Source organism: Sabethes cyaneus, chromosome 2 (genome assembly GCF_943734655.1).
Source record: "Sabethes cyaneus chromosome 2, idSabCyanKW18_F2, whole genome shotgun sequence".
NCBI lineage: Eukaryota > Metazoa > Arthropoda > Insecta > Diptera > Culicidae > Sabethes > Sabethes cyaneus.
Window position 1 is genome coordinate 11,627,023 of NC_071354.1, and position 24,529 is coordinate 11,651,551.

Below are 24,529 nucleotides of genomic sequence, written 5' to 3' on the forward strand. Positions count from 1 at the left end.
CGGTTAAAATTATTTGAAAAGAGGCGAACAATTAGAATCAATCTAATTAAATAGAACTAAAATCGCGAAAAGCGAGCGAAAATTCCTCAAATCTTCATGAACATTATGTTGACGTGATATGTTTGTGGCAATTTAAGCCTTCTTTTCCGTCTTCTTGGGCAGCAACAAAACAGCTTGCATATTCGGAAAGACACTTCTCTGAGCAGTGGTGACACCGAACAGCAATTTGTTCAACTCTGCATCGTTGTGGATGGCCAGCTGCAAGTGACGATAATTCTGATCGTTTCGTTGTCGCGAGCAGCATATTTCCTGCCAATTCCGGAACTTCAGCAGCCAGATATTCCATTACGACAGCGAAACGAGAGCTCCAGCTCCAACACACGCTCAGCATCTGCTCAACAATTTTCGATCGGATTCTATAGGGCGTAAATTAAATACAATCATAAGGAAGCTTAACCCATAGCTTATATCGTATATATTTTTGTCATCCGTGCTAGGGAAGCACTGACGAGGGAAGGCAAAAATATGAAAATAATTCAATTTTTCAATGACGCGCATTGAAAATCCAATATTTTCCAAATCGATTTTCCGATCAATTGGTGTAAATAACTAGGAAATCTATTGAAAATTGACTGAATTATAAGCCGAAGCGTGAAAACGTGTTTCTACTTTGATGACGTCATTTCCAACAACCAATCAAGAAGCGAGAATTCTGGTGAAACATAGGTTCATTATTTTCAATTTTTCAATAGTTTAACATCAACCATCCATACTTTTCTTCATTTGGGTCAATTCTTAGAAGATTTTCCGAACGGTTGGTGTAAGAATATTGAAAATCGATCGGAAAACCGCTGAGCTATTAGCGCTCAAAACCTATCATTTTTCGCGACGCTCGCACCCTCTCAAAACTTGCCGTAAGACGTAATCCTACGTCAAAAATAAAAAATAAACAAAATAATTAAAAAGTAGTCTAAAAGAATAGATTGGATGTACAAAAAAAGTCTACCAGAGATGCGAAAGAAATTTTAAAGTAGTTTAAAAAGAATCTACACATTAAATAAAGTCTAAACGGAGTCCAAAAGAAGTTTCAAGGAAATCTAAAATACACTGAAGTCGCTTTTTACGCGGTTTTTTTACGCGGTTTTCGAAATTCACGCGGTTTTCGGAATTTACGCGGTTTTTTACGTGGTTTTCATAATTTACGCGGTTTTTACGCGATTTTCGGAATTTACGCGGTTTTTTACGCGATTTTCGGAATTTATGCTGTTTTTTTTACGCAGTTTCGATTTACGCGGGACGTATCCTACGTCGCGTAAAAAGCGACTTGAGTGTAGATCTAAAAGGAATCTGAAAATCTGTACATATAAAAATGAACGTGAGAATGATTGCATGTTCCGTTATAACTCCAGACCGGTTTGACTGTTCTCCATCCAACTTGGCACACATGTTCCTTAATATAAGGGAATCAGCACTGGGAGGTTGATAAAAAGAGAGGGGGGGATGGGAGATTGGAGATCCAAATAAGGAAAATGAAAGGGAGGCTTTGTATCTCTTCTGTTATAGGGATTTATTTTTAGAGAGTCAACAGATGTATAATGATTGGCTACCAGACAGAAAGGGGAGCTGACTGAGAGGGTGCAAACAAAAACAGGGGTGAGGGGGTATGAGAAACGTGTGAACGAACGTCTCTTGCGCCGTAACTTCGAAACGTTTGGATGGTTCTTCATCAAACATGGCACACAAGTTCTTTGACATAAAAGAATCAGCGTAGGGGGATTGACAAAAGGGGTGGTGGTCCCAAACAAGAGGGGAGGTAAGTACAAGGGGTTGTTTTTCTTTTGCATTTAGATCTATTGCAGTTGTACAAGTACCTAGGAGACAAGAAGGAGGGGCTATGGAGGGGGGCTCCCCTAAGGAGAAACGGAAAAGAGCCAACAGAGGTGCTGACATGAGTATGAATGTATGTTCCGCTGTAACTCCGGAACGTCTGGATGGTTCTTCATCAAACTTGGCACCCATGTTTTTTGACATAAGAGAATCAGCGCAGGGTGTTGACAAAAGGGAGAAAGGCTGTCTCCTACAAGTGAGAAGGAATATTCAAATACTTAAAGGAGCGCGTTTCTCTTGCATTTAGAACGATAGCAGTTGTACAAGTGGCTGGATGACGAGAGGGGAATTTGAAATGGGAGAATAGGGTGGCCATAGAATAGACATGGAGGAGGTCGGAAAACGTGAAAAAAAATTTGTCTCACTTTATAGGAGCTGTCAAAACGAAGACAAATTTACAAGTGGCTGGAAAACAACAGGAGTGGGAGCTGACAAAGGGTAGATACATTCAAATGAAGAAAAAGGGTTTTGTTTCATGCACTATGTGAATTTCCGGTACAATTACAGACGTACAAGCTGCTGTGATAATTTCATTCACGACAGGTACGTATTCTTGAAAAAACAGACACGGATGAAGCCGGCAATTCGTAGGCGAAATACGTATCTGTCGTATCAATATCAATTTTGTATCAATTTTCTGTAATATTTGTATCTTTTTAGTGCAAATTTGGAACGTTATTATTTCATATCTTTGATTTTAAATTTTATATAATTTAAGTACGGAGTGATTACTCTGTTATTTATAATATCTTTAGTTATTCTTGCATGACTTCTGTATCAGCTCTTCGTTAGCTGTGCAATTTTGAGGTGATTTTTGTTTTATTAGGCCATTACAAATATTTTATAAAGTTTGTGTTTTTTCGATGTTGGTTCACTGAAGGGAGGAGGCAAGACTCAAAAACAAAGAGATTTTTTCAACAGACGAGAAAGAATTGTGCGTTAAGGCATTTTTATCTAAAGATTGATCGTGAAAACCAAATCTATTTTTGCTTTTCATATATCTAATAACGTAGTTTCCATGTCAAAACCTACCATAAAGAAAAAATTCAAACGAAATTTTTATATGTATATAAAAGTTAAAAATCAGCATTACGTACATATATACAAGCTAATAGATCGTATTTGATGCGCAAAATTGACATATCCGACATGTTTTGGAGGCGATATACGTGATGAGGAATACAAATACGCATTTCATCGATATAAGTAATTATATACGACAATATCCGTTTAAGCCCGACCCGCTCCGTACTGCTATAAGACTCTGTGCTGAATATCGTATGTATGTCAGCTATTATCATTATATACGACTGAAAATCAACTTGGGAGGACTTTATTAAGCTTTATTTACGATTCCGATTTTGTTAAGAGTTATTTACGATAATTTTCGGTTGTTGATGTACGATTTGGTGCTAGCTGGGGAAGAGCGATAAATCAGTTACTCTCTGCCTATAAAATCAAATTTATGTAGCAGCCAGAAAATAAAGAGACAACCAAAAGTTGCCTCACGGGTATGACCAGGATAAATACTGGTAAGTTACGAACGAACGTTATCTTGGTAACTACCAAACACTGCTGCTACCGACACAGTGTGACTTGATTATAGGTTTGAATTTGTTGCGTACAATACGTATTCGATACAACAGTGTGTCTCTTTCGCAAGCAACAGCATGGTTGTCGTGAAACATCTGCATCTACGATTAACAGTTACGATATCTTATTGTTGTCCTAACTATCATGCAATAGTGACAAACTTTCCTCATATATTGTCCCTACATTTTGAAGTAAGGACAATATCATGGTCAGTTGTGCGTTCGAGGCTTTTGATTCCCTACTTATAGCTCACTTTTATTATTTTGTTACGCCATTTTAGTGCTATTTTTGTATTGTTTTTATGTCATCAGAAGAAAAAATTAAACTAATTATTGGATAGGTAGATGCACTGATGGAAACTCCAATGACGCTGCTATATTTCACTCGAAGGATTGCTGGTGAGATTGTTCTATTTTTGCCCAGATATACTCCAGATATACTATTTATACATACTTTATGATTGAATAAAGCTTCCTCATGATCCTTATTGTTTGCCTTGCCCTACTAATACGATATTCCCTGTTTTCCTGTAACATCTACGAAAGTAGTATGGGTTTCCTGCACTTTCAAAAGTAGATGCTACACTAACATTTCTACCCACTTCCTCTGCGGTTGTTCGGACGTAGCCAGGTATATAATGCGACAGTTGACTGAATATTTTAAACGTGAGTTCTACTACAGCACTCGAAAATATATTTATTTTACGAGAACGTCGACTCAAGCCCAAATTCAATCGAGGTACAACATTGTTTAATCTTGTCCATAAGGAGCTTTCCTCTAGAGTAGACTGAAACCGTTAGTGGAGCGGAGGAAGCAGCGAGGTTGGGACGTGCCATTAACCCTAGAGCGGTCGCGCTAGTGTACTGAGTACACGCGTTTTCGAAAAACGCGAAAAAATCATCGAAATTTTAATCAAATCACACCAGGTTTTGATTGTATTCGAAGATCTACTCTTCCTCTTTCTAATGATGCCAAAATATAGAAAAAAGAAATAAAAAAGTGGTCGAAAGATGCTTGTAAAAATGGTGTGTCCGCGCGCGTGTACTCAGTACACCAGCGCGACCACTAACGTAACTTTTTTAAAATGAAAAAAGTTACGCAAGCGGTCGCGTCGTGTACTGAGTACACGGCGGGCAATAACTCAAGTTTGTGAATAGATAGAAGGTTGCGACTTTCGACAAAGTTGCTTATCTAGTTAAGACACATCCCGTGATATACAACAAAATTCGGAACTGATTCGCTAGATGGCGCTAATAATGAAGCAATTAAATTCATTTAAGAATATTTTAAAATCGTAATGAGCTAAAAGGTTACTATTTACTACAAAGTTGTTTGTAAAGCCAAGACGCATTTGGTAACGAACTCTGAAGTTTGGAACTAGTCCGCTAGATGAAGTATACGGTGAAATTTAATTCATTTGGCGATATTTCCGAACCATGACGAGATAGAAGGTTGATGTTTTCGACAAAGTTGTTTATCATGTCAATATGCTTCCGATGAAGGTAAATTAAATTCGGAATGAAGTAGTAGTAGGTGGAGATGATGAGAAAATCAAATTATTTTCGGAATATTGCGGAACCATGATGGCATAGAACACTGCTGTTCGCTACAAAGTGGTTTCTGTAGTCAAAACACGTTAGATAACGTATCGTTGTCCTTTTCATCATCGATTGCGTTGTCAATTCCAGTCAATCAACAGCTATTTTTATGGTTTCCTGAAAGAAGCAATTGATACGTATTGCTTCAACTTTTATCAAAAGACAAGATGAAGAGCACAGACTGATCAAAATGCTTTTGACGAAGCAATTTCGTCGTCTACATCGTCTATATAGAACTATCACCAGAACAAGATTCCTGGAAACCCGTGCTGCGTTTCCATCACATTCTTAAAAAAATATTTTAGAGTGTTTGAGTCCCTATTCTTCCCAGGGTCGCTAATAGGTTTATTCGAAAACCTGGCAAACACGAATAAATGTCAAAATCTGGCGATCAATTTGACCGATGGGGAGGACTTTTTCGGGAAACGTCTTGCCAGTTTTGATCAACGCCGGTACAAAATGTTGTTTGAAATTAGGAGCGATGACTCCTTTGCAGAACGGAGAAACAAAAATCTGGCAAAAATCTGGGACATTACCAAATATCTGGAAGATTTAGAACTTTGTCTGGCATGCAATAAAAAATCTGGTAAAATCTAGATTTATCAGCAAAGCAAAACCATGCATGGATAACATAAACGTCCTTCAGAACTTGACCCTTCTTTATCGATAGATATCGCTGCCGGTTATTAGAGTACAGGAAAATCACTGGGCTAGTGCAAAGATCCTATTAACTCTGAAGCGGCACCGCCCAGTCGAGACTCGAACATACGACGAGTGGCTTGTTGGGCCAGCAACGTATCCCGTAGTTAACTTGGCAGACATGCATAATGGCAACGTTGATGCTTGCAATTATTAACGTGTGCGTGATGATAAAACCAAAGCTATTTGTTTTGCTAACGCGACAACACGACTGAAGTGCACTCTCTTGATACTCATTTGCAAAACAGCTTGCTTTTTTCATTAGGCTCGAATTCTTTACTCTTTCCTTGTATTACGTGTGTGTTTTTTTTTTTCCTTGTTGGGGACCTTGGACCACTGCGACCAGTTCTTTGATCTATTGTGGTGTTTGATCTATTGTACGTGTGTGTTATTTCCTGTATGATATAAGTGACCGTAATAAGAATATTATAGAATTGTTAGGAATCTAATGTACATTTTTCATTCTCATTATCATAGCAGGAAATAAAACAAACAAATGCTCGTTTTGTATTGTTTTATGGTAAGTGTCAACATAATTCTAACATTCTAATGTTTAAAGCATTACCTCAACATACCATAGCAAGCTTCCCTAATAACATACTCATTATAAAACTGTACAACTAATTGTTATACAACTAATGTGAGTCATTAATAAATTGATTTAAATAAAAGTATCGTAAGTGTGCTACTTGGGTAAGTTGAATAAGTATCATGTATTCCTAGGTGATATGTGCATTATTCAGTTTGTTAACATTGTCGATGATTCACAAACTCTGTTTTGGGAAAATCGTCAAAAGAATACTATTTACAAACATTTTGGTGTTCTTTTCCAGACCTGATAAGCCATTTTACCGTTTATTCGACATAAGCTGAGATATCGCAAAAAGAAATATGATTTTACCAACTTCGACATCTAGCGGGACAGTTCTGAATTTGACCGATCATTTTCAAATTCGTCTTGTCTAGACACACAACTTTGTCAAAAACCGCCACTTTCTATCGTATCATGGTCATGAGATATCATCATAAGATTATAATTTGACCACGCGCGCCACCTACTGAGACAGTTTCAAACTTTGTTATGAATTTCCAAATGTGTCTTGTTCGAACAAATAACTTTGTAGAACACAATAACAGTCTATCTCGTCACGACTCTGAGATATTCCAAAAAAACTCAATATGCTCGTTATAAGCGCCATCTACCGTATCAGTTCCGAATTTTGTTATCCGCAGTCAGATTGCTCTCGTCCAGATAAACAACTTTGCCAAAGACAGCAATCGTCTATCTCTTCTCAGTCCCGAGATATTAGAGATTCTAGTATCGAGATTCTAGAATCATTTGTTTTGGTCGCCATTTGCGCCATCTAGCGGATCAGTTTTCAAACTTTATTGTTCGTGTCCAGATGCGTCTTAAATTGATAAACAACTTTGTCGAAAACCGCAACCTTCTATTTCATGTCAGTCCTGAGATATAGGCAGTATTATTCGCCGTGTACTCAGTACACGACGCGACCGCTTATGTAACTTTTTTTAACGCGACCGCTCTAAGGTTAACACTGTGCAAATGGTTTTGGTGCCGAGATGAAGTTGCGATTACACGACGAATTGCAGTTGCGAATCGGGCATTCTTCGGTTTTCTACTTTCATGTCCGAATTTATTCGTGTTCAACTTTTATTTCGCAATTAATGAACATAAGTGGTAGCGCTTGGCAGCAAGAGCATGGAATAAATGTCGATGATTCTTTCAACTAATTGAACTCAAAATATGAGAAAAATCTTCCTAACCTGAAATTCTACTAAGACGCTCCAAAAACTTCAGTCAAAAATCTTCCTAACTAAACCCTTTTATGGTGAACTTTTATCATACAAAAAATCTCGAACTTTCACGGTTTCATATTGGCAATGATCCAATCCATATAATGAGACACATTAACATAGAGTGATGGCGATATACCGCACCCCCGTCCTACCGAAACCAGTCCGAACTGTACAAATCGCATTCCGTACAGTTTGGCTCCATACCCCAAGGGAGCTCCACTATCTCCGGCACAAGCGTCAACACCTACCATTCCGGCGCACAACTGCTTATCGGTAACATTTGTGCGACTCCATTTCTCACATTCGGCATTATTCGCTAATGGTATAGTTGCCTTCAACAGGATTTTCGAGGGTTCCCCAAACATTTCCGTCCGACCCCATCCGGCGATGATGTACCGAGACGATTGGTAGCTTCTGAGGTCCGTCGTGTGTGGTAAGCAAATCGGTTGAATATGATCTGTCGGTTGATGGGTTTGTTAATGCATATTTCGGAAACTCGTAAAAAGTAAACAAGAGATCATTAAGTGTTCAACAGAATACCTTCACATTGAACATCTTCGCTTAAACGTATCAGTGCGATGTCGTCGGTGTACGTCCGCCTTGTATAACCTGGATGCGTAGTGATACACTCAATGTTGTAATCTCGAACTGGTGGAGCACAATCCTCTTTCCGTCCATTGCAATCAATATCCTGATCGATTGTGTGCTCACCTAGACGTACTTTATTGCTAGAAGGTGAAAATGATTACTTAACCTTGCTTGCGGTGGTAGTTCACAATTTACGGTAGAGGATTCCCAAAGCAATGTGCGACCGTAAGAATGTAGCGCTTGCTGATTAACGTTCCTGCGCAAGCCCCTATTTCGCCATTTATCACTAATTGAGCCATCCAAGGAAATTCAAACACTTTGGCTTGTACTCCACCAGCGATACGGTTTGGAATATAAACGCCACAATGCCGAGGAAGTAACTTCGACGGTATATTCGTTTGATTGGGTTCAACTGCTCTACAAATTTGTACGTCGTTATTTCCTGCAACATTAAAACAAATTGATAGTAAATGTCATTTCGAGAGGACTTTAAAAAATTAATTTTACGCTGAAATCGCAGTCCCGTCGTTTCACTGATCCACGAGATATAATGGTGTACCTTCGTGAACGCTCCATAACCCTTGGTATAACATTTATTGGTTCCGTCTGAACGCATCTGTGAAAAGGACACGATACCACCCAAGAACCAGGTATTGGCCCTTCGGAAAAACAATCCTCCTCCACTGTCGCCATTACAGACACCGGTTCCGTTTGTATATCCAGCACAGAACAGACCTTCGTCCAGAGTTTGTCCGAACAGCACTCGATCAGTTCTCAAGCATGCAACTGGTTCGACCACAGGAATGTCCGCTTTTTTCAAAATTGGCGATATATCGTCATTTTCCGTTAACCCCCAACCAACAACTGTCCCATACTCTCCGGTAATGTTTGGTTCCAAATTCACACAAGCCGGTTGGACATAGTCATTAAAGCGAATGATTGTGCTAAGCTCCAGCAATGCAATATCGTCGGCTAGTCGAGTGAAGTTTGCAAACTTAGAAATTTTCCCGACTTCATGCTGCTGCACAAATGCTGGATTTACCGAATCCAGATCGTGAATTCCCAACCGAACAAATATACGATTGGGGGCCAGCTGGAAACCGTTTGCCACATTCATGACGCAGTGAGCCGCCGTCATGATGAACTGTTCACTGATAATGGTCCCCCCGCAGGCGTAATCAACTGAACGACCTTTACGGTGATAGATGGCTACGTGCCACGGCCAGTCCCCCGGAGCGGTGTCCTGTCCATTGGTAATCAATTCTTTACCCTCGATCTTTTGAATGCCGCAGTCTAGCAGAACTTTGCGGTTACCGCTGACTGTAACTAATACCGCACAGAGTGTCGCTATGGTTAGCTTTTTAACTTGCATTGTACTGATCAAAGTAATTTGTTTAGAAAACACCTTACGTTCGTTCATAGACTGAACGCTTTGACTAGTGAATGTATACTGATACGGTGCAGTCTTCGAACTAATAAATAAATACTTGATGCAGCCTCATACAATCTTGCTACATTTCATTGGATTTGTTTAAATAGTTTGTACTGAACGATGTTTTAAGGTGGATCACTTTTTCGTAGTTGAAGAGATAGAGAGAGATGAAACCAAAAATTTTTTTGAATTATGTATTCAATAATGCATTATTGATAGATCAGACAGAATCAGTCTTTTGCTAATCCAAGTAACTAAAAAACTTGGAAGGACACCACGTTAATAATTTTTAACTTAGCCTAATTGCATTTCGTTTTCACTCAGTAGTTTTCACTGTGGCTCAGTGAAAACCAGTATATGAATGTAAATAAAACGCTGCAATACTGTATTGCTACACAGATTAGAGTTCGTGCCAAATTCTTATTCGAAAGTTCAAAGAAAGCTCATTATCAGTCCACGCTCATCAATCCAAGCGTTCAGTCTATGAATGAAAAAATAAGTTCCACTCTCTTGTCATAACAATGAAAGCAAAAAAGTCCATCCTAGTCATAGTCTTGTTGCTGTTAGTTACAGTCCGAAGCAAACGCAAAGTTCTACCGGAGTGTGGCATTCCGAAGATCGGTGGCAACGAACTGATCACCAATGGACAGGACACCGCTCCGGGGGACTGGCCATGGCATGCAGCGATCTTTCACCGCAAAGGTCGTTCCACGGATTACGTCTGCGGTGGAACCGTAATCAGCGAAGAATTCATCGTGACGGCGGCTCACTGCGTCATGAATGCGGCAAACGGTTTCCGACTGGCCCGGAATCGTGTGTTTGTTCGGTTGGGAATTCACGATCTGGATTCGGTAAATCCTGCATTTGTGCAGCAGCATGAAGTCGAGAAAATTTATAAGTTTGCCAACTTTACTCGATTAACCGACGACATTGCGTTGCTAGAACTTAGTACAACCATTCGCTTTACCGATTACGTTCAACCGGCTTGTGTGAATCTGGATCCTAATATAACCGGAGAGTATGGTACTGTCGTTGGATGGGGGTTAACAGAAAATGACGAAACATCGCCAATTTTGAAAACAGCGGACATTCCTGTGGTCGACCCCATTGTGTGCTTGAAAACTAATCGTGTGCTCTTCGGCCATACTCTGGACGAAGGTCTGTTCTGTGCTGGATATACAAACGGAACCGGTGTCTGTAACGGTGACAGTGGAGGAGGGTTATTTTTCCGAAGAGCCAATTCTTGGTTCCTGGGCGGAATTGTGTCCTTTTCACAGGTTCGATCAGACCGATCCAACAACTGTTACACGAAGGGTTATGGAGCGTTCACGAAGGTACACCATTATGTCTCGTGGATCAGTGAAATCACAGGGATAAGTTTTAAGCGTAAACAATTTTGGAAGGTGTTTTCGAGATGGCATTAACCATCAATCTGTTTCTATGTTGCAGGAAACACGGTGCAAATTTGTAAAGCAGTTGAACCCAAACAAAAGAACGTATCTTCGAAATTGCTTCCTCGGCATTGTGGCGTTTATATTCCAAACCGAATCGTTGGTGGAGTACAAGCCAAAGTGTTTGAATTTCCGTGGATGGCACTATTATTGGAAAACGACAAACTCTACATGTGCCAAGGAACGTTGATAAGCAGGCGTTATATCCTGACGGCTGCCCATTGCTTTGGTTATTCACTACCGTAAATTGTGAATTATTATGATAAACGAATTGAGAAGAAAAGAAATTTTCACATTCCAGCGACAAAGTGCGTCTGGGTGAGCACACGATCGATCAGGATGTTGATCGCAATGACCGGGATGAGGATTGTGCGCCACCAGTCCGAGATTACGACATTGAATGCATCACCACACACCCAGAGTTTTCCTGGACGACATTCGCTGATGACGTTGCTCTGGTACGCTTGAGCGAAGAAGTTCGATATGAAGGTATTGTACAACGCTTAACAATTTCTACATTAGGTTTAACATATAAATACGTATTGATCAACAGATCATATTCAGCCGATTTGCTTACCGCACACTTCGGGTCTCAGAAACTACCAGCCACCTCGGTACATTGTCACCGGATGGGGTGATGCCACCGATAGACTGAACGGAGAAGCCTCGAATGTTCTTATAAAAGAAACCAATCAGTTAGAGGACCGATCGAAATGTTACCAGTATAGACCCAACAATATTACCGAAAAACAATTGTGTGTCGGGCCACTGGGTTTTGGTGACCCTTGCATCGGTGAAGGTGGTGCCCCATTGGGCTACGGAGCCAAACTCTACGGAATGCGATTTGTACAGTTCGGTATCGATTCGATATTGCGATTTATGCGGTTCGGGACCAAAGTTTTATACTAATGTGTCTTATTATATGGATTGGATCATTGCCAACATGAAACCGTGAATATTTGCTGAGTTTGTGTTATGAAATCCAACGATATAAAATGTTCACAACTCATTTTGAAAGTATACGAGGGAGTTGGATGTTATTCCAAGTAGCACAAATTGTCACAATTGAGTTGCAGCGGCTGATATGCGACAAATTTAAATGTAAAACTTGGGTTACAGCAACTTAAAATATAACAGTTGTGTAACCGAAATAGTGCAACTTATGTAACTAAACATGGTTACATTTACAGTTACTCAATAACCAATATGTACATGTATAGTTACAAAATGGTTACTATTGAAGTTACACATAAACTGTAAACTGACTTTCAATTGGTGGCAAATTAGTTATATTGAAACTTTTATTGCATAGCGAAAACAATGCAGCAGGTTACAATATTGCTAGAATACAAGAAAATTATTTCAATCTATGGCTGTCAACGTCAAGCAGTAAATTTAACTGTTGAATATAGAAGAGTGTATAAATTTCGCTTGTTATTACAACACAAATTTGAATGCAGTTTCAAATTTATGGTGAAATGCATGATTCTAGCTTTGAAAAATTCACGCGCTCTTATTTAATCTAGCTTTTCGTTACCTACTTCTTTAAAAAATTGATATTCTATGATTGCCTTGAAGGCAGTGTTAATCATAGAAGGTTACATTTCAGTCACATTCTAGTTGCACGTAACCTTTGCCTTCGACCTGGTTACGCTATTGGTTACGGTAACCAAAATTAAATCTGTTGTGGTCACCAAGTAACTAAAATATTTCTTATGTCGTCATTTCTAAGTTACACTGTAACCTAGTTTCATTGCCGGTTTCGTTTCGAGGTAACTTGATCGTTTTGACGTTTGAGAATAATCAAAATTTGTTTACTTAATACCAATGTCTGTGCGGAGAAGATTCCAAGTACCATCAATTTAGTAAGTAAACGCATTTACAAGAGCATTTTACAACCCGTGTACCAATTGTTTAACTTTACCATTAGTAAAATTCTTGAGATCTAGTTTGCTTAATCCGTTGTGTTTACAAGGAACAGTGAACAAGTTGTTGCGAAAATGTTACTAGCCGACTTTTTTTGACTTCGTAACTGCTCGTAACGGAAAATTAACTGTTTTGCGACCAGCAAGTTGATGACAGTTTGGAAAAAGGTTTCATTTGTGTCACTTGATAACTATTTGGTAACTCGTAACTGAGAGGTGACTGTTTTGCGACGACTAAGTTGTTGACAGTTCGAAAAAAAGGTTTCAATTTGGTCATTTGGTAACTACCTGGTAACTTTTTGAGATTTTTGTCACTAGAAAACTAAAAAGTAACTATTTTTAATTTTATGTAACCTAACTCGTTACAAGTATCCTAAATGTAACTGCTGTGCAACCTGTTTTTATTTTTTTATTTTTGTAATTAGTTACAAGTGCTACTTGCGATTGATGTCACGATCAGCACAGAAGTGTGCAGTTGGCCAGACTGGCCCCTGCCAAGGGTGCTAGTCCTAGGGGGCGCCAAAACAGCCTAAACCTCAGTATGGCATTCTCAAGTGTAGCGAAATACTGGACATAAAAAGCTAGTCCACAATCTAGTCCAAATCTGAAACAAAATTTGATAATGTGGTCTACGATATAGTCCAGTTCTAAAATATGATCCGGTTCCAGAATCTGGGTGAAAATTTGATCCAAGATCTTGCTGTTGGTTTCAAATCCAATTCACAGTGGTCCAGCAGCGAAAATTAAGTGGAAAGTTTTTTGTGGTTCAAAACAGCCCCACACAATGGTCAGCAAAGTTGTACAACTCTAAAAGACAATTAATGCGAAATCAACGACTAAGTTCCAGTATGGCTTGTAAACACATAATCCATAATAACTTTTTAAAGAAAAGAGATAGAAGGATAATTCCTTCTACAAAGTTGTAGCTAAAGGTTATATAAGTAACTTTGCCAAAGACACAGTAGGCGTATTTTTAGGCGTTTCAAGTTTATAGGGTGTTTTATAAAAAGACCTCTCAAAAATCACTTTTTCGCTGATTACTTCAAATGCAATGGTTTTATTGCATCATAATGTTTTACAAAGTTGGTTATTTTATCAAAAGACATATTTTTGTAGAACATTGAATGTTGAAAACTCATACGTATAACGAGTTCTAACGTTTCTGATGGTTTGAGACCGCTCACCCTTGTGGTAGGGGGATAAGGACCACCGTACAAATAATACAGAAATTTTTGCGTAACTCAAAAACTAATCGAACTCGAGAAATTTTAGATTTTTTTATAAAACATTAATCAATAACAAGACCGCCAAAAACTATCAATAGTAACAATAGTAACAACCGCGAGTGTTGCCTGCGACCTGCCGTCGGATTCGCCGGCCACTGCGGAGAGACAGCCCCCCGTAGAGATCACCTCTATCTAGGTTTATTTATTTTCCTAGATCTACTGACCTCTATTACTTTCCATCAGTTGGGTCACCCCTGCGAAATGGTACTTTCTACGAAAACATTTTCCGCTAAATGGTACATCCCGCGTAAGGTTTTTCGCGAAATGGTATTCTGCGAAATTCTATATTCCGCGTTATGGTCAACCGAGAATTGATGTTCCGCAAAATGGTATTCGGCGAAATGGTTTGTAATGATGGCGAATATTTTATTGCATCAGGCTAAGCAACGGGGGAAGTTGTTTTCTACTTTACTGTGAGAAAAATTTGTATATTAAAACACCCATGAACTCCCCAGAAACTCCCCAGAAACATAAACATAAACATAAACATAAACATAAACATAAACATAAACATAAACATAAACATAAACATAAACATAAACATAAACATAAACATAAACATAAACATAAACATAAACATAAACATAAACATAAACATAAACATAAACATAAACATAAACATAAACATAAACATAAACATAAACATAAACATAAACATAAACATAAACATAAACATAAACATAAACATAAACATAAACATAAACATAAACATAAACATAAACATAAACATAAACATAAACATAAACATAAGTACAACGCCTGCAACCATTGAGAGATAGATTTCTTTTAAAAAGTACTTGTGTGCGTTATGAAGGTTGAAATAGTAATGAATGACCAGCCCACCAGGTTAGGCCACTACAAATATTTTATAAAGTTTTTATCCTTCTGGTGTTGGGCCACTGAAGGGGGGGGGGGAGCGAAAAAAACAAAGAGATTTTTTTAATCGAGCAAAAAAAATATTGATTTTAGGCAATTTTACTTAAAGCTTAAACGTGAAAACCAAATCTATTCTTGCTTTTAATATATACGTTATTATTTTCCATGCAACAATCTACAAAAAAAAAAGACGAAAACGAAAGGAAAATTTTTCGGCCGATTTTCGGAAATTCCATTGTTCGAATTTCCATTTCTGTTTCGTGCTAGAAGCGTTAACTTGTACACTCATTTTTCGAGCTTTGCAGGCTGTAGAGCCACAGATACGTAATTTTAAGAAAAAAGTTAACCCATATCCTACTCATTATTTTTTTGCCCACCGATTTTAAAAGCCAATTTCCAAGAAGGGGGGGTGACAAAATCTTTAAAAATTATTTGCAATGGCCTTATTGTATTCAATATGATTATGCGTAGTTTGACACGTTTCAATAATCTTACTTTAACGCGCTTGTGGCCCTTAAAAGGGCCATTGATTACAAATAACATTAAAGCCAAAGCACATTCATTAACTTTCCAGTTGGCCTCGAGGTAAGACGCTGGTGTAATAAGCAAGTCGTCGTATGTTCGAATCTCGGTTGGGAAAGGCTGTTAGAGTCAATAGGATCGTAGCACTGACCCCGCACTGTCCTGTATTCAAACAGCTGGTTGCGAAGTCTGTCGTATAAAAACAGAAGGTCAGGTCAGGTTGCTTTGCTTTACGTTCATCGCAAATATGAGATGCCATTCGAATGTCCTTCTCTTTTGACATGATTGGCAACAGGAACGTAAGCTAGCGGTGATGATTCACGGTCTTTTGCTGCGAGAAGGTTTTACTAGTTTACTTTCACAGCTTATCGCGTGTTACATAGCAGAAAACATGTGACATACGCAAAATTTTCTGTTTTATTTATATGAGAGTTCTTATCCTCCTACCACACGGGTGACGGGTCTCAAACCAAACCTCCCAAAGAGGAGAAGGGTCTCAATACACCATAGAAAAAAAATTGTTGCCTCCTGAAACCCCCACATGCCAAAATAGGTTCCATTTACTTGACTAGTTTTAGAATTATGAGGAAATTTGTATGGAAGCCCCCCTCCCCCTCTTAGGAGGGGAAAGGGTCTCAGTGCACCATAGAAAATGCGAAATTTGCTTCCATTTGCCTAATTAGTTCTCGAGTTTTGAGGAAATTTGTGTTTATTTGTATAAAAGCCCCCCCCCCCCTCTTACGCCCTCCATAGAATTGCTCTCTTACCCCCTCCATAAAATTGCTGATCATTTCATCTTTCCAACGACATGTAAATTGTTCAGTTTCGTTCAGTAGTTTAGTAGTTATGAGCATTTGAAATCTTTCATTAAAACCCGAATTAATCCACCTAGCGGCGTAACCTAGCCTTTCTACTGCCACAATAATCTTTATAAAATTTCTCAGGAACTTAATTGTAGATGTATCGATGTTATATTAGACTATATTTTTAAATATCCGTTCCGTATTCCTCAAAATCCTTATTTGCCAGTAAAATTCACAACGTATTGTGTAGAATAATTATATTTTCTTTCCTTGGGTGCGTAAATACATGTAAGCGTCATTTATGTTACTTGATGAACACCTTATTTAGTTTTATAATATTTATAGAAAAATAATGTAAACACAAAAGATAATTTTTACAGACTTGAATGAATATGTATTAGAGTGTCCCAAAATAGCACTATGTCAGAAAACCCGGGGGCTCACCCCTCAAATGATAGCTTAGGATGTGACAACAAAACTTTTGTATGACATCAACATTGGTTGCCGCGATTTAGGGGTCGCACATTTGAGTTTTATGAAAAAATGGCATTTTTCAGGAGTAAATTCAAAAAAATATTTTTAGAAATGTTATAATAGATGAAACAAGGTACCTAACTATTTTTTCACAATCATTGGGATCTCATACATTCATAAAAAAGTTATGGTGGCATGTCTGGAGTCATATTTAGTTACAAAAATTTATTGAATTCGGGAAAAATTTAAAATTTTCGAAATTTCATTTAAATAAACGTCAAAACAGGGTATTGAACAGTGTCTTAGAGCAACGTAGCTAAACAATATAGATGGGAAATTTTATGACGAACAACTTTGCCGAAGAAAGTAAGGATGTATCTTTAAATCTCGCTGAGATATTCACCGTTTTCTGAAGGCGGAACAAAACACATTTCTATAATTTTCATATTTTAGCAGTTTCAGGTGAAAGAGGTAAATGAAAAAACTTGAACTGTTTACTCTAAACATCACTTACGTTTTTGATAAGAGGAAACATGCACCTTCCAAAAAATTTGGCACCATTTAGGCTCAAGAATCACTTCTGAAAAGGGCGTATTTATTTTAATAGGTACTATGTTTGAGAAATTGTATCTCCTGAAACTAGGTTTGCTCCATAATGAAGCCTAAGCGTGAGTTTTGTGAAAATTGAGTTTTAAACATGAAAAAATAAACACTGAAACGCATTCACGCCTCTCACGCCGAGGACCCGGGTTCAAATCCCAACCCCGCAGAAGTCACGAATGACGTAAAAGTGTTAAAGCGACTATAATCTAAAACAAAAAAAAAACACTGAAAAAAAATTCACTATGCTCCAAAGTCAGGAAAAAATGTAAAATTAAAATATACAGGAAATGGTAACCTCTATTTTTTTTGGAAAAATAGTGGTGATTTGATACATTTTGAGACTTTTTCTGAAATGGTGCAACATTTATCAAAGGATTTTGTAGAATAACGACTTTTATGAATATTTTGTAACCTAAGATTATTATTATATTTCTTATTATTGTTATATTTCTCGTTATACATATATGTAATTTGAATTTGAAGAACAACTTCATATGTGCTTGACAACACGTGTTCAAAATAATAATTAGCTTCTAAATGCAGCCGTATTTAAGATATTTAAAAAAAAGTTTAATATATTTTACATTTTTATTATAAACGTGCCGTTTTCATATGTTATCCGCGTTATACTACCATGTTAGCAACTAGAATAAATATTACTAGAATTAATATTTGTCTGAATACACCATGCTGATTCTACCATCTAAGATAGTAAAAAAAGGGTAAAAAAAAATTCAGTGTTTATTTTTTCAGGTTGAAAAATCAATTTTCTGCAACTCACGCTTAGGCATCATTTTGGAGCAAACCTAGTTTCGGGAGATACGATTTTTCAAACATAGTACCTATTAAAATAAATACGCCCTTTTTTAAAGCGATTCTTGAGCCTAAATGGTGCCAATTCTATGGAAGGTGCATATTTCTTCCTATCCAACACATAGGTAACATTTAGAAGACATACTTCAAGTTTTATCATTTACCTTTTTCACGTGGAACTACTAAAATTTGAAAATTGCGAAAATATGTTTGGTCCCGCCTTCAGAAAAACGTGAATACCTCAGCGAAATTTGAAGATATGTCCATACTTTCTTCGGCAAAGTTGTTCGTCATAAAATTTCTCATCTATACAGTATACGTACGTTACTCTGAGATACTGTTCGATACCCTGTTTTGACGTTTATTTAAATGAAATTTCGAAAATTTTAAATTTTTGCCAAATTCAATAAATTTTTGTAACTAAATATGACTCCAGACATGCCACCATAACTTTTTTATGAATGTATCAGATCCCAATGATTGTGAAAAAAATAGTTAAGTACCTTTTTTCACCTACTTTAACGTTTCTAAAAATATTTTTCTGAATTAACTCCTGAAAAATGCCATTTTTCATAAAACTCAAATGTGCGACCCCTGAATCGCGGCAACCAATGTTGACGTCATATAAAAGTTTTGTTGTGACACCCTAAGCTATCATTTGAGGGGTGAGCCCCCGGGTTTTCTGACATAGTACTATTTTGGGACACTCTAATATGTATAGAAAATTAGAAATTAACCCTCTAACGGGACTGAACTATTTCTTAGCTAGCGCTCCTTCAGATAATTATTTTTGCATGAAAATCAAAACTTAAGCTTCTTTTGAATGTACTTTCATGAAAAGATAGTCATTAGCTTGATCGCATCGTTTTTACAATGTTAGAGGGTTAGGAAAACAAGACGAGGTCGAAAAATAGTGCCAAAGCTGCGCCATAAACATGCTTGAGAATGGGAAATACGATCGATATGATTCCCAGTGCTTGTCTTTTTTTAATTTATTTATTAAAACATGATACATAACATAAGACATCTGTCCTTTAAAATATCACTAACGAAAACAAATCTTACAAAATTTCTATCGTGCAACGTTTACTTCCTATTTTTTATATAACATTTCTAAGCTCTGGGAATGGGAAATACTATTGATTGAAAAGAGCATCTATTGATGCGCAGAATTTGTTTGGAATTTGTACAAATTTATTTGGAAAAATCAACTCACTAGTAATTTTGATTCTATACACCACTATACATGCTTAAATAAACTGCTTTTCTTGTACAATTGTGAGTAACAGTAAGTGAAGAAAATGACAATTGAAATCTAAAATCAAAGAAAAGAAAAACTTTTCGATTGAATCCCACTATTTAATATTTATTTGCAACAGACACGTAGTTCGCCTACAACGTGCATGAAGCCTGCAGTGCAGTGTCTTATTTCAAAGCGTATACGTATCTGTCGCGAATAAATATTAAATAGTGGAATTTAGTCGGTAAAAGTGTTTTCTTTTCTTTAATTTCAGAGTTCGTATTCCACTAAGAGGCTTCAAAAACTTCAGACAATTGACATGTTTCTCACTTTTCTTGAATTTCATTGCAAATTTTAAAATTGCAAATTGTCATCACATACATACATACATACACACATACATACATACACACATACATACATACATACATACATACATACATACATACATACATACATACATACATACATACATACATACATACATACACACATACATCACACACATCTCATACATTGAATACAATCAACATTTGATTGATATGTTTTGATTTCACACGTTTTAACGGTTTTATATACGGTGCTTAAGTGTTAAAGTTTGAATAACTTTTGAATGAAGCGTTCGATTTTAAATAACTCGGTTTCGTTTGATAGATCTCAGCAGTAATTTTCAAATAATCATAAAATGTGTGATGTTTTTCATTAAATTAATGCTTATATGTTACATAAATATGTTTTAAATATTATTTTTTCATATTTCTTTATGTAACTTTCAAACTACAAGTCCAATCGTCATGAAATTTGGAAGTTAAGGGTTTGCAAGGCTCCTCTTTCATATGCAATCGATTTTGTTCAAATCGGTTAAGAGACCTATGAGATAATGAAGTCCCATATTTTTCGTATTTTTATACATAACTTTTGAACTAAAAGTCCGATCAAAATGAAATTCAATAGCGACCAATAGGACACCTAGACCTTTCATTTGACACTAAGAACATTAAAATCGGTCCAGCCATCTCCAAGAAAAGTGAGTGAGATTAAAAGCGTCACATACACACACACACATACACACACACACACACACACACACATACATACACACACACAGAAAATGCTCAGTTTTCGAAACTGAGTCGAATGGTATATAACATTCGGCCCGCAGGACCTTCTTTCCATTTCCGGTTTTCCAAGTGATTTCTATACCTTTATACTATATATTTATATAGTAGAAAGGCAAAACGTTACAGTTCTATTTTTGTTTTCACAAAATGTTACCCAGTCCCAGTGTAGTAAACAAAGACGTAGTCCTATCTTATTCTTATCTTATCTTATTAATACCATCACAGCCACAATAAAGGATTCCTGGAAATAATTTTAAATATTTCTAATATTAGAAATATTTCTAATCATTTTCTTGTCTGTATTAGTATTTGCAACACATCGACAATATTTCACAAATACTAAATCGGCCAGGCCAACTGTGAAGTATTGCCGCAAAGACGATTTTATGAGATGAATCTTGTTTGAATAAATTTATTCATACAAAGATGCATTTCTAAATCAACAGGGGAAGAAGAAACGGGGACGTCTCGTACCAACCGCTTCTGATTATTGATAATTGTATTTTCGTTGGGAGTATTGGGCTAATAAAGGTTGAGTAATACTCCAGACCCTCGGGGATGGGACATGTACATTTACTTACTTGCCCTGGTAAATACCTAGGTTATAGCGCCTTTATTCGCTCTTATAAATATACTATCATCTGAAATTAGAAAAAATGGTTAGGCGACCTAATGGTTTTCACATAAGTTAATCCACAATCAATATTATGCACCACTATTGAAGAATATATTTTCTTAATAATAATCATATCCATTTTCAGCATGAATGAAAATAACTTTCAAGACACTGAACGATATGTTGGAAGTACTGCTTGATATAAGAGTATTCCATCAATGATTCGTAAATAAACATAGCTAAGGTTTGGTAAACTGTATTCAGTAATTCAGTTTCGATAATTATGTATAACAACCTATGCCATGTGGTTGGTACAACCATGTCAATTGATCCCATCACAACCGTTGCTAAGGGTCACACTTAGCGAAATAATAAATAACATATCGGGAAACTAAGGTCATCCTGAACTCACTTTTACTTTTCGTTGAAACCATTTCACTCCTGATGAAAAACGCACCCACTCGCAATTTTTTAAAAACTGCTCCTCATTACAAATTACTTCATACATACCAGAAAACACTAGATTCCACCCACTTATATAATACCGATACAAAAGCCAACTCATATACAATAATGCGATAACCAGTAATTCCTTCAGTTTTCATACACCTTCCGTTTCCCAGGCTGCAATGGTTACCAACCACAATCCACCATCCTCACGAACCAAATCACCATCGCCATTCTCACCACATAATCAGTTTTCACGTATCACTATCAAAATTCATATTTCATTAGTATAAATATTTATTGTTAACACCTTTCAAAGCTTTAATTTTATTTTTTTCAATTATTTCAAATGAAAATTAGAAGATAAATTCGGACGCGAAATTTTTTCGCGTTCATACACGGCCGCGGTTTTTTTTTCTAGTAAACAAAGACGTAGTCCTACGTCGAAAACTAATTATGATAACCATGCACGCTCATAAGAATGCTTGGTTTCATCTCTTTTGAACTAAGAAAAGGCGATCCACCTTACACAACCAGTTTGGTATAAATAATTCTAAGCAAACTCATAAGAAACGCAGCAATATCGAATGAGTCTGCGTTAAATATTTCAGTACCACCATCAGTATACATTCACCAGTCCAACCGTTCAGTCTATAGACGAACGGAAAACATTTTCTAAGCAATTACAAATTCCTTTGATCGTTACAATGCAAGTAAAGAAGCTTTTCATAGTCACACTGTGTACGGTGTTAATTACGGACAACTGTGAAAGCAGAGTGCAACTGGAATGTGGCAAGCCGAAGATTACCGAAACGAGGGGTAACGAATTGACTGTCAGTGGACAGGACACGGCACCAGGAGACTGGCCATGGCATGCAGCCATTTATCACCGCGATGGTAGTTCAACGAATTACGTTTGCGGGGGAACGGTGATCAGTGAGCAAATCATCGTGACGGCGGCTCACTGCGTCATAAATGCGGCAAACGGTTTCCGACTGGTCCCCAGTCGTATATTTGTTCGGTTGGGAATTCACGATCTGGATTCGGTTAATTCAGCCTTTGCGCAGAAGCATGAAGTCGAGAAAATTTTTAAGTTTGCAAATTCCCCTGGACTGATCGATGATATTGCGGTGATTAGGCTTAGAACTATCATTCGAATTACCGATTACGTCCAACTGGCTTGTGTGAATGTTGTGCCAAATATTATAGGAAAGTATGGGACAGTTGTTGGTTGGGGGTTAATGGAAAATAACGAAACTTCGTCAACGTTGAAAAAGGCAGACCTTCTGGTTGTGGCGGTCGATTCCGTTATGTGCTTGCAAACTGATAGAGTTCTGTTCGGTCTAGCTTGGAACGAGGGACTGTCCTGTGCTGGATATACGAAGGGAACGGGAGACTGCAGTGGTGTTACTGGGGGAGGGTTATTTTTCCGAAGAGCCAATACGTGGTTTTTTGGAGGCATCTTGTCCCTTCCACCGGATAGATCCAATCAATGTTATATGAACGGTTATGGAGCATTTACTGCGGTACACCATTATGTCTCGTGGATCAATGAAGTTACAGGAATAAGATTTCAGCGTAAATAATTTTCGAAAGTGCTTTCGTGATGAAGTTGACGATTAATTAGCTTCAATGTTACAGAAAACAACGACGTACAATTTGATGAAGCAGTCAAGTCGGAGTTACTTCCACGGCATTGTGGCATTCATATTTCAAACCGTATCGCAGGTAGAGTGCAAGCCAAAGTCTTTGAATTTCCTTGGATGGCTCTAATAATACTGGACGATAAAAAACATACGTGCCAAGGAACGATGATTAGCAAGCGTTATATCCTAACGGCTGCACATTGCTTTAGATACCGTAAACCGTAATTTGGAAATTGTCAGCGCAAGGAAATAAAAATAATAATTTTTATATTTTAGTATCAAAGTACGGCTAGGTGAGCACACAATCGATCAGGATATTGATTGCAGCAACCAGGATGAGGATTGTGCTCCACCAGTTCGAGATTACAACATTGAGTACATCACTACGCACCCACAGTTTCAATGGCCGTTAGACAATGACATCGCTCTGCTACGTTTGAGTAAAGATGTTGAATACGCAGGTATTGCGTAAATTATATAGAATACATGGGTAATGTAAGACAATCTTTCAATCAACAGATCACATTCAACCGATTTGCTTACCGCACACACCGGATCTCGAAAACTATCAACCGCCTCAATATATTATCACTGGATGGGGTCGGAAGAATGTGTTTGGAGATTTTTCGAATGCCTTGCAGAGGGTAACTATTCCTATTGTCAACGAATCCGAATGTCAGCACAGGAGCCCCTTCTATAATACCAAGAAACACCTGTGCGCAGGAAAGGAAGATATTGGTTTTTGTGCCGCTGATGGCGGAATGCCGTTGGGGTATGGAGCCGTACAGCATGGAATGCGATTTGTACAGTTCGGTATGGTGGTACAGGGAGTGGATTGCTCTCTGTCAGGGACGCTTTTCGTAAATTTGTCTTATTATATGGACTGGATCATTGCTAACATGAAACCGTAAAGATTCGTGAGCTTAATACAATGAAAATGTCATAATCATAATTCAATAAAAAGGTCATACGCAGCATAAGCAGAATATCCAAATAATTGTCCGAAATAAATAAAATTAGTTATTATAAAAAATTGATAGCCAGTTAGTGTGTACGTGACTATCCTAAAGCACATGCCATTTTGAAATAGT

The 24,529-nt window shown here is 37.4% G+C and overlaps 2 protein-coding genes across 2 annotated transcripts; one reads left to right on the plus strand and one right to left on the minus strand.

Moving 5' to 3' along the window:
• Window positions 1-7,460: 7,460 nt before the first annotated feature.
• On the minus strand, window positions 7,461-9,587 carry LOC128734972 (transmembrane protease serine 9-like). Its single transcript, XM_053829393.1, has 4 exons — window positions 8,691-9,587; window positions 8,379-8,625; window positions 8,136-8,323; window positions 7,461-8,052 (listed from the first exon to the last, which is right to left on the minus strand). Exons 1-4 carry the CDS (start codon window positions 9,553-9,555, stop codon window positions 7,661-7,663), a joined length of 1,692 nt encoding a protein of 563 aa, XP_053685368.1. The 5' UTR covers window positions 9,556-9,587; the 3' UTR covers window positions 7,461-7,660.
• Window positions 9,588-10,136: 549 nt separating this feature from the next.
• On the plus strand, window positions 10,137-11,434 carry LOC128733846 (transmembrane protease serine 9-like; the record flags this gene model as incomplete). The annotated part of the gene is made up of 3 exons (XM_053827673.1): window positions 10,137-11,001; window positions 11,065-11,308; window positions 11,368-11,434. Coding segments are annotated over exons 1-3 (1,176 nt in total), but the record flags the coding sequence as incomplete, so codon positions are not given.
• Window positions 11,435-24,529: the final 13,095 nt, after the last annotated feature.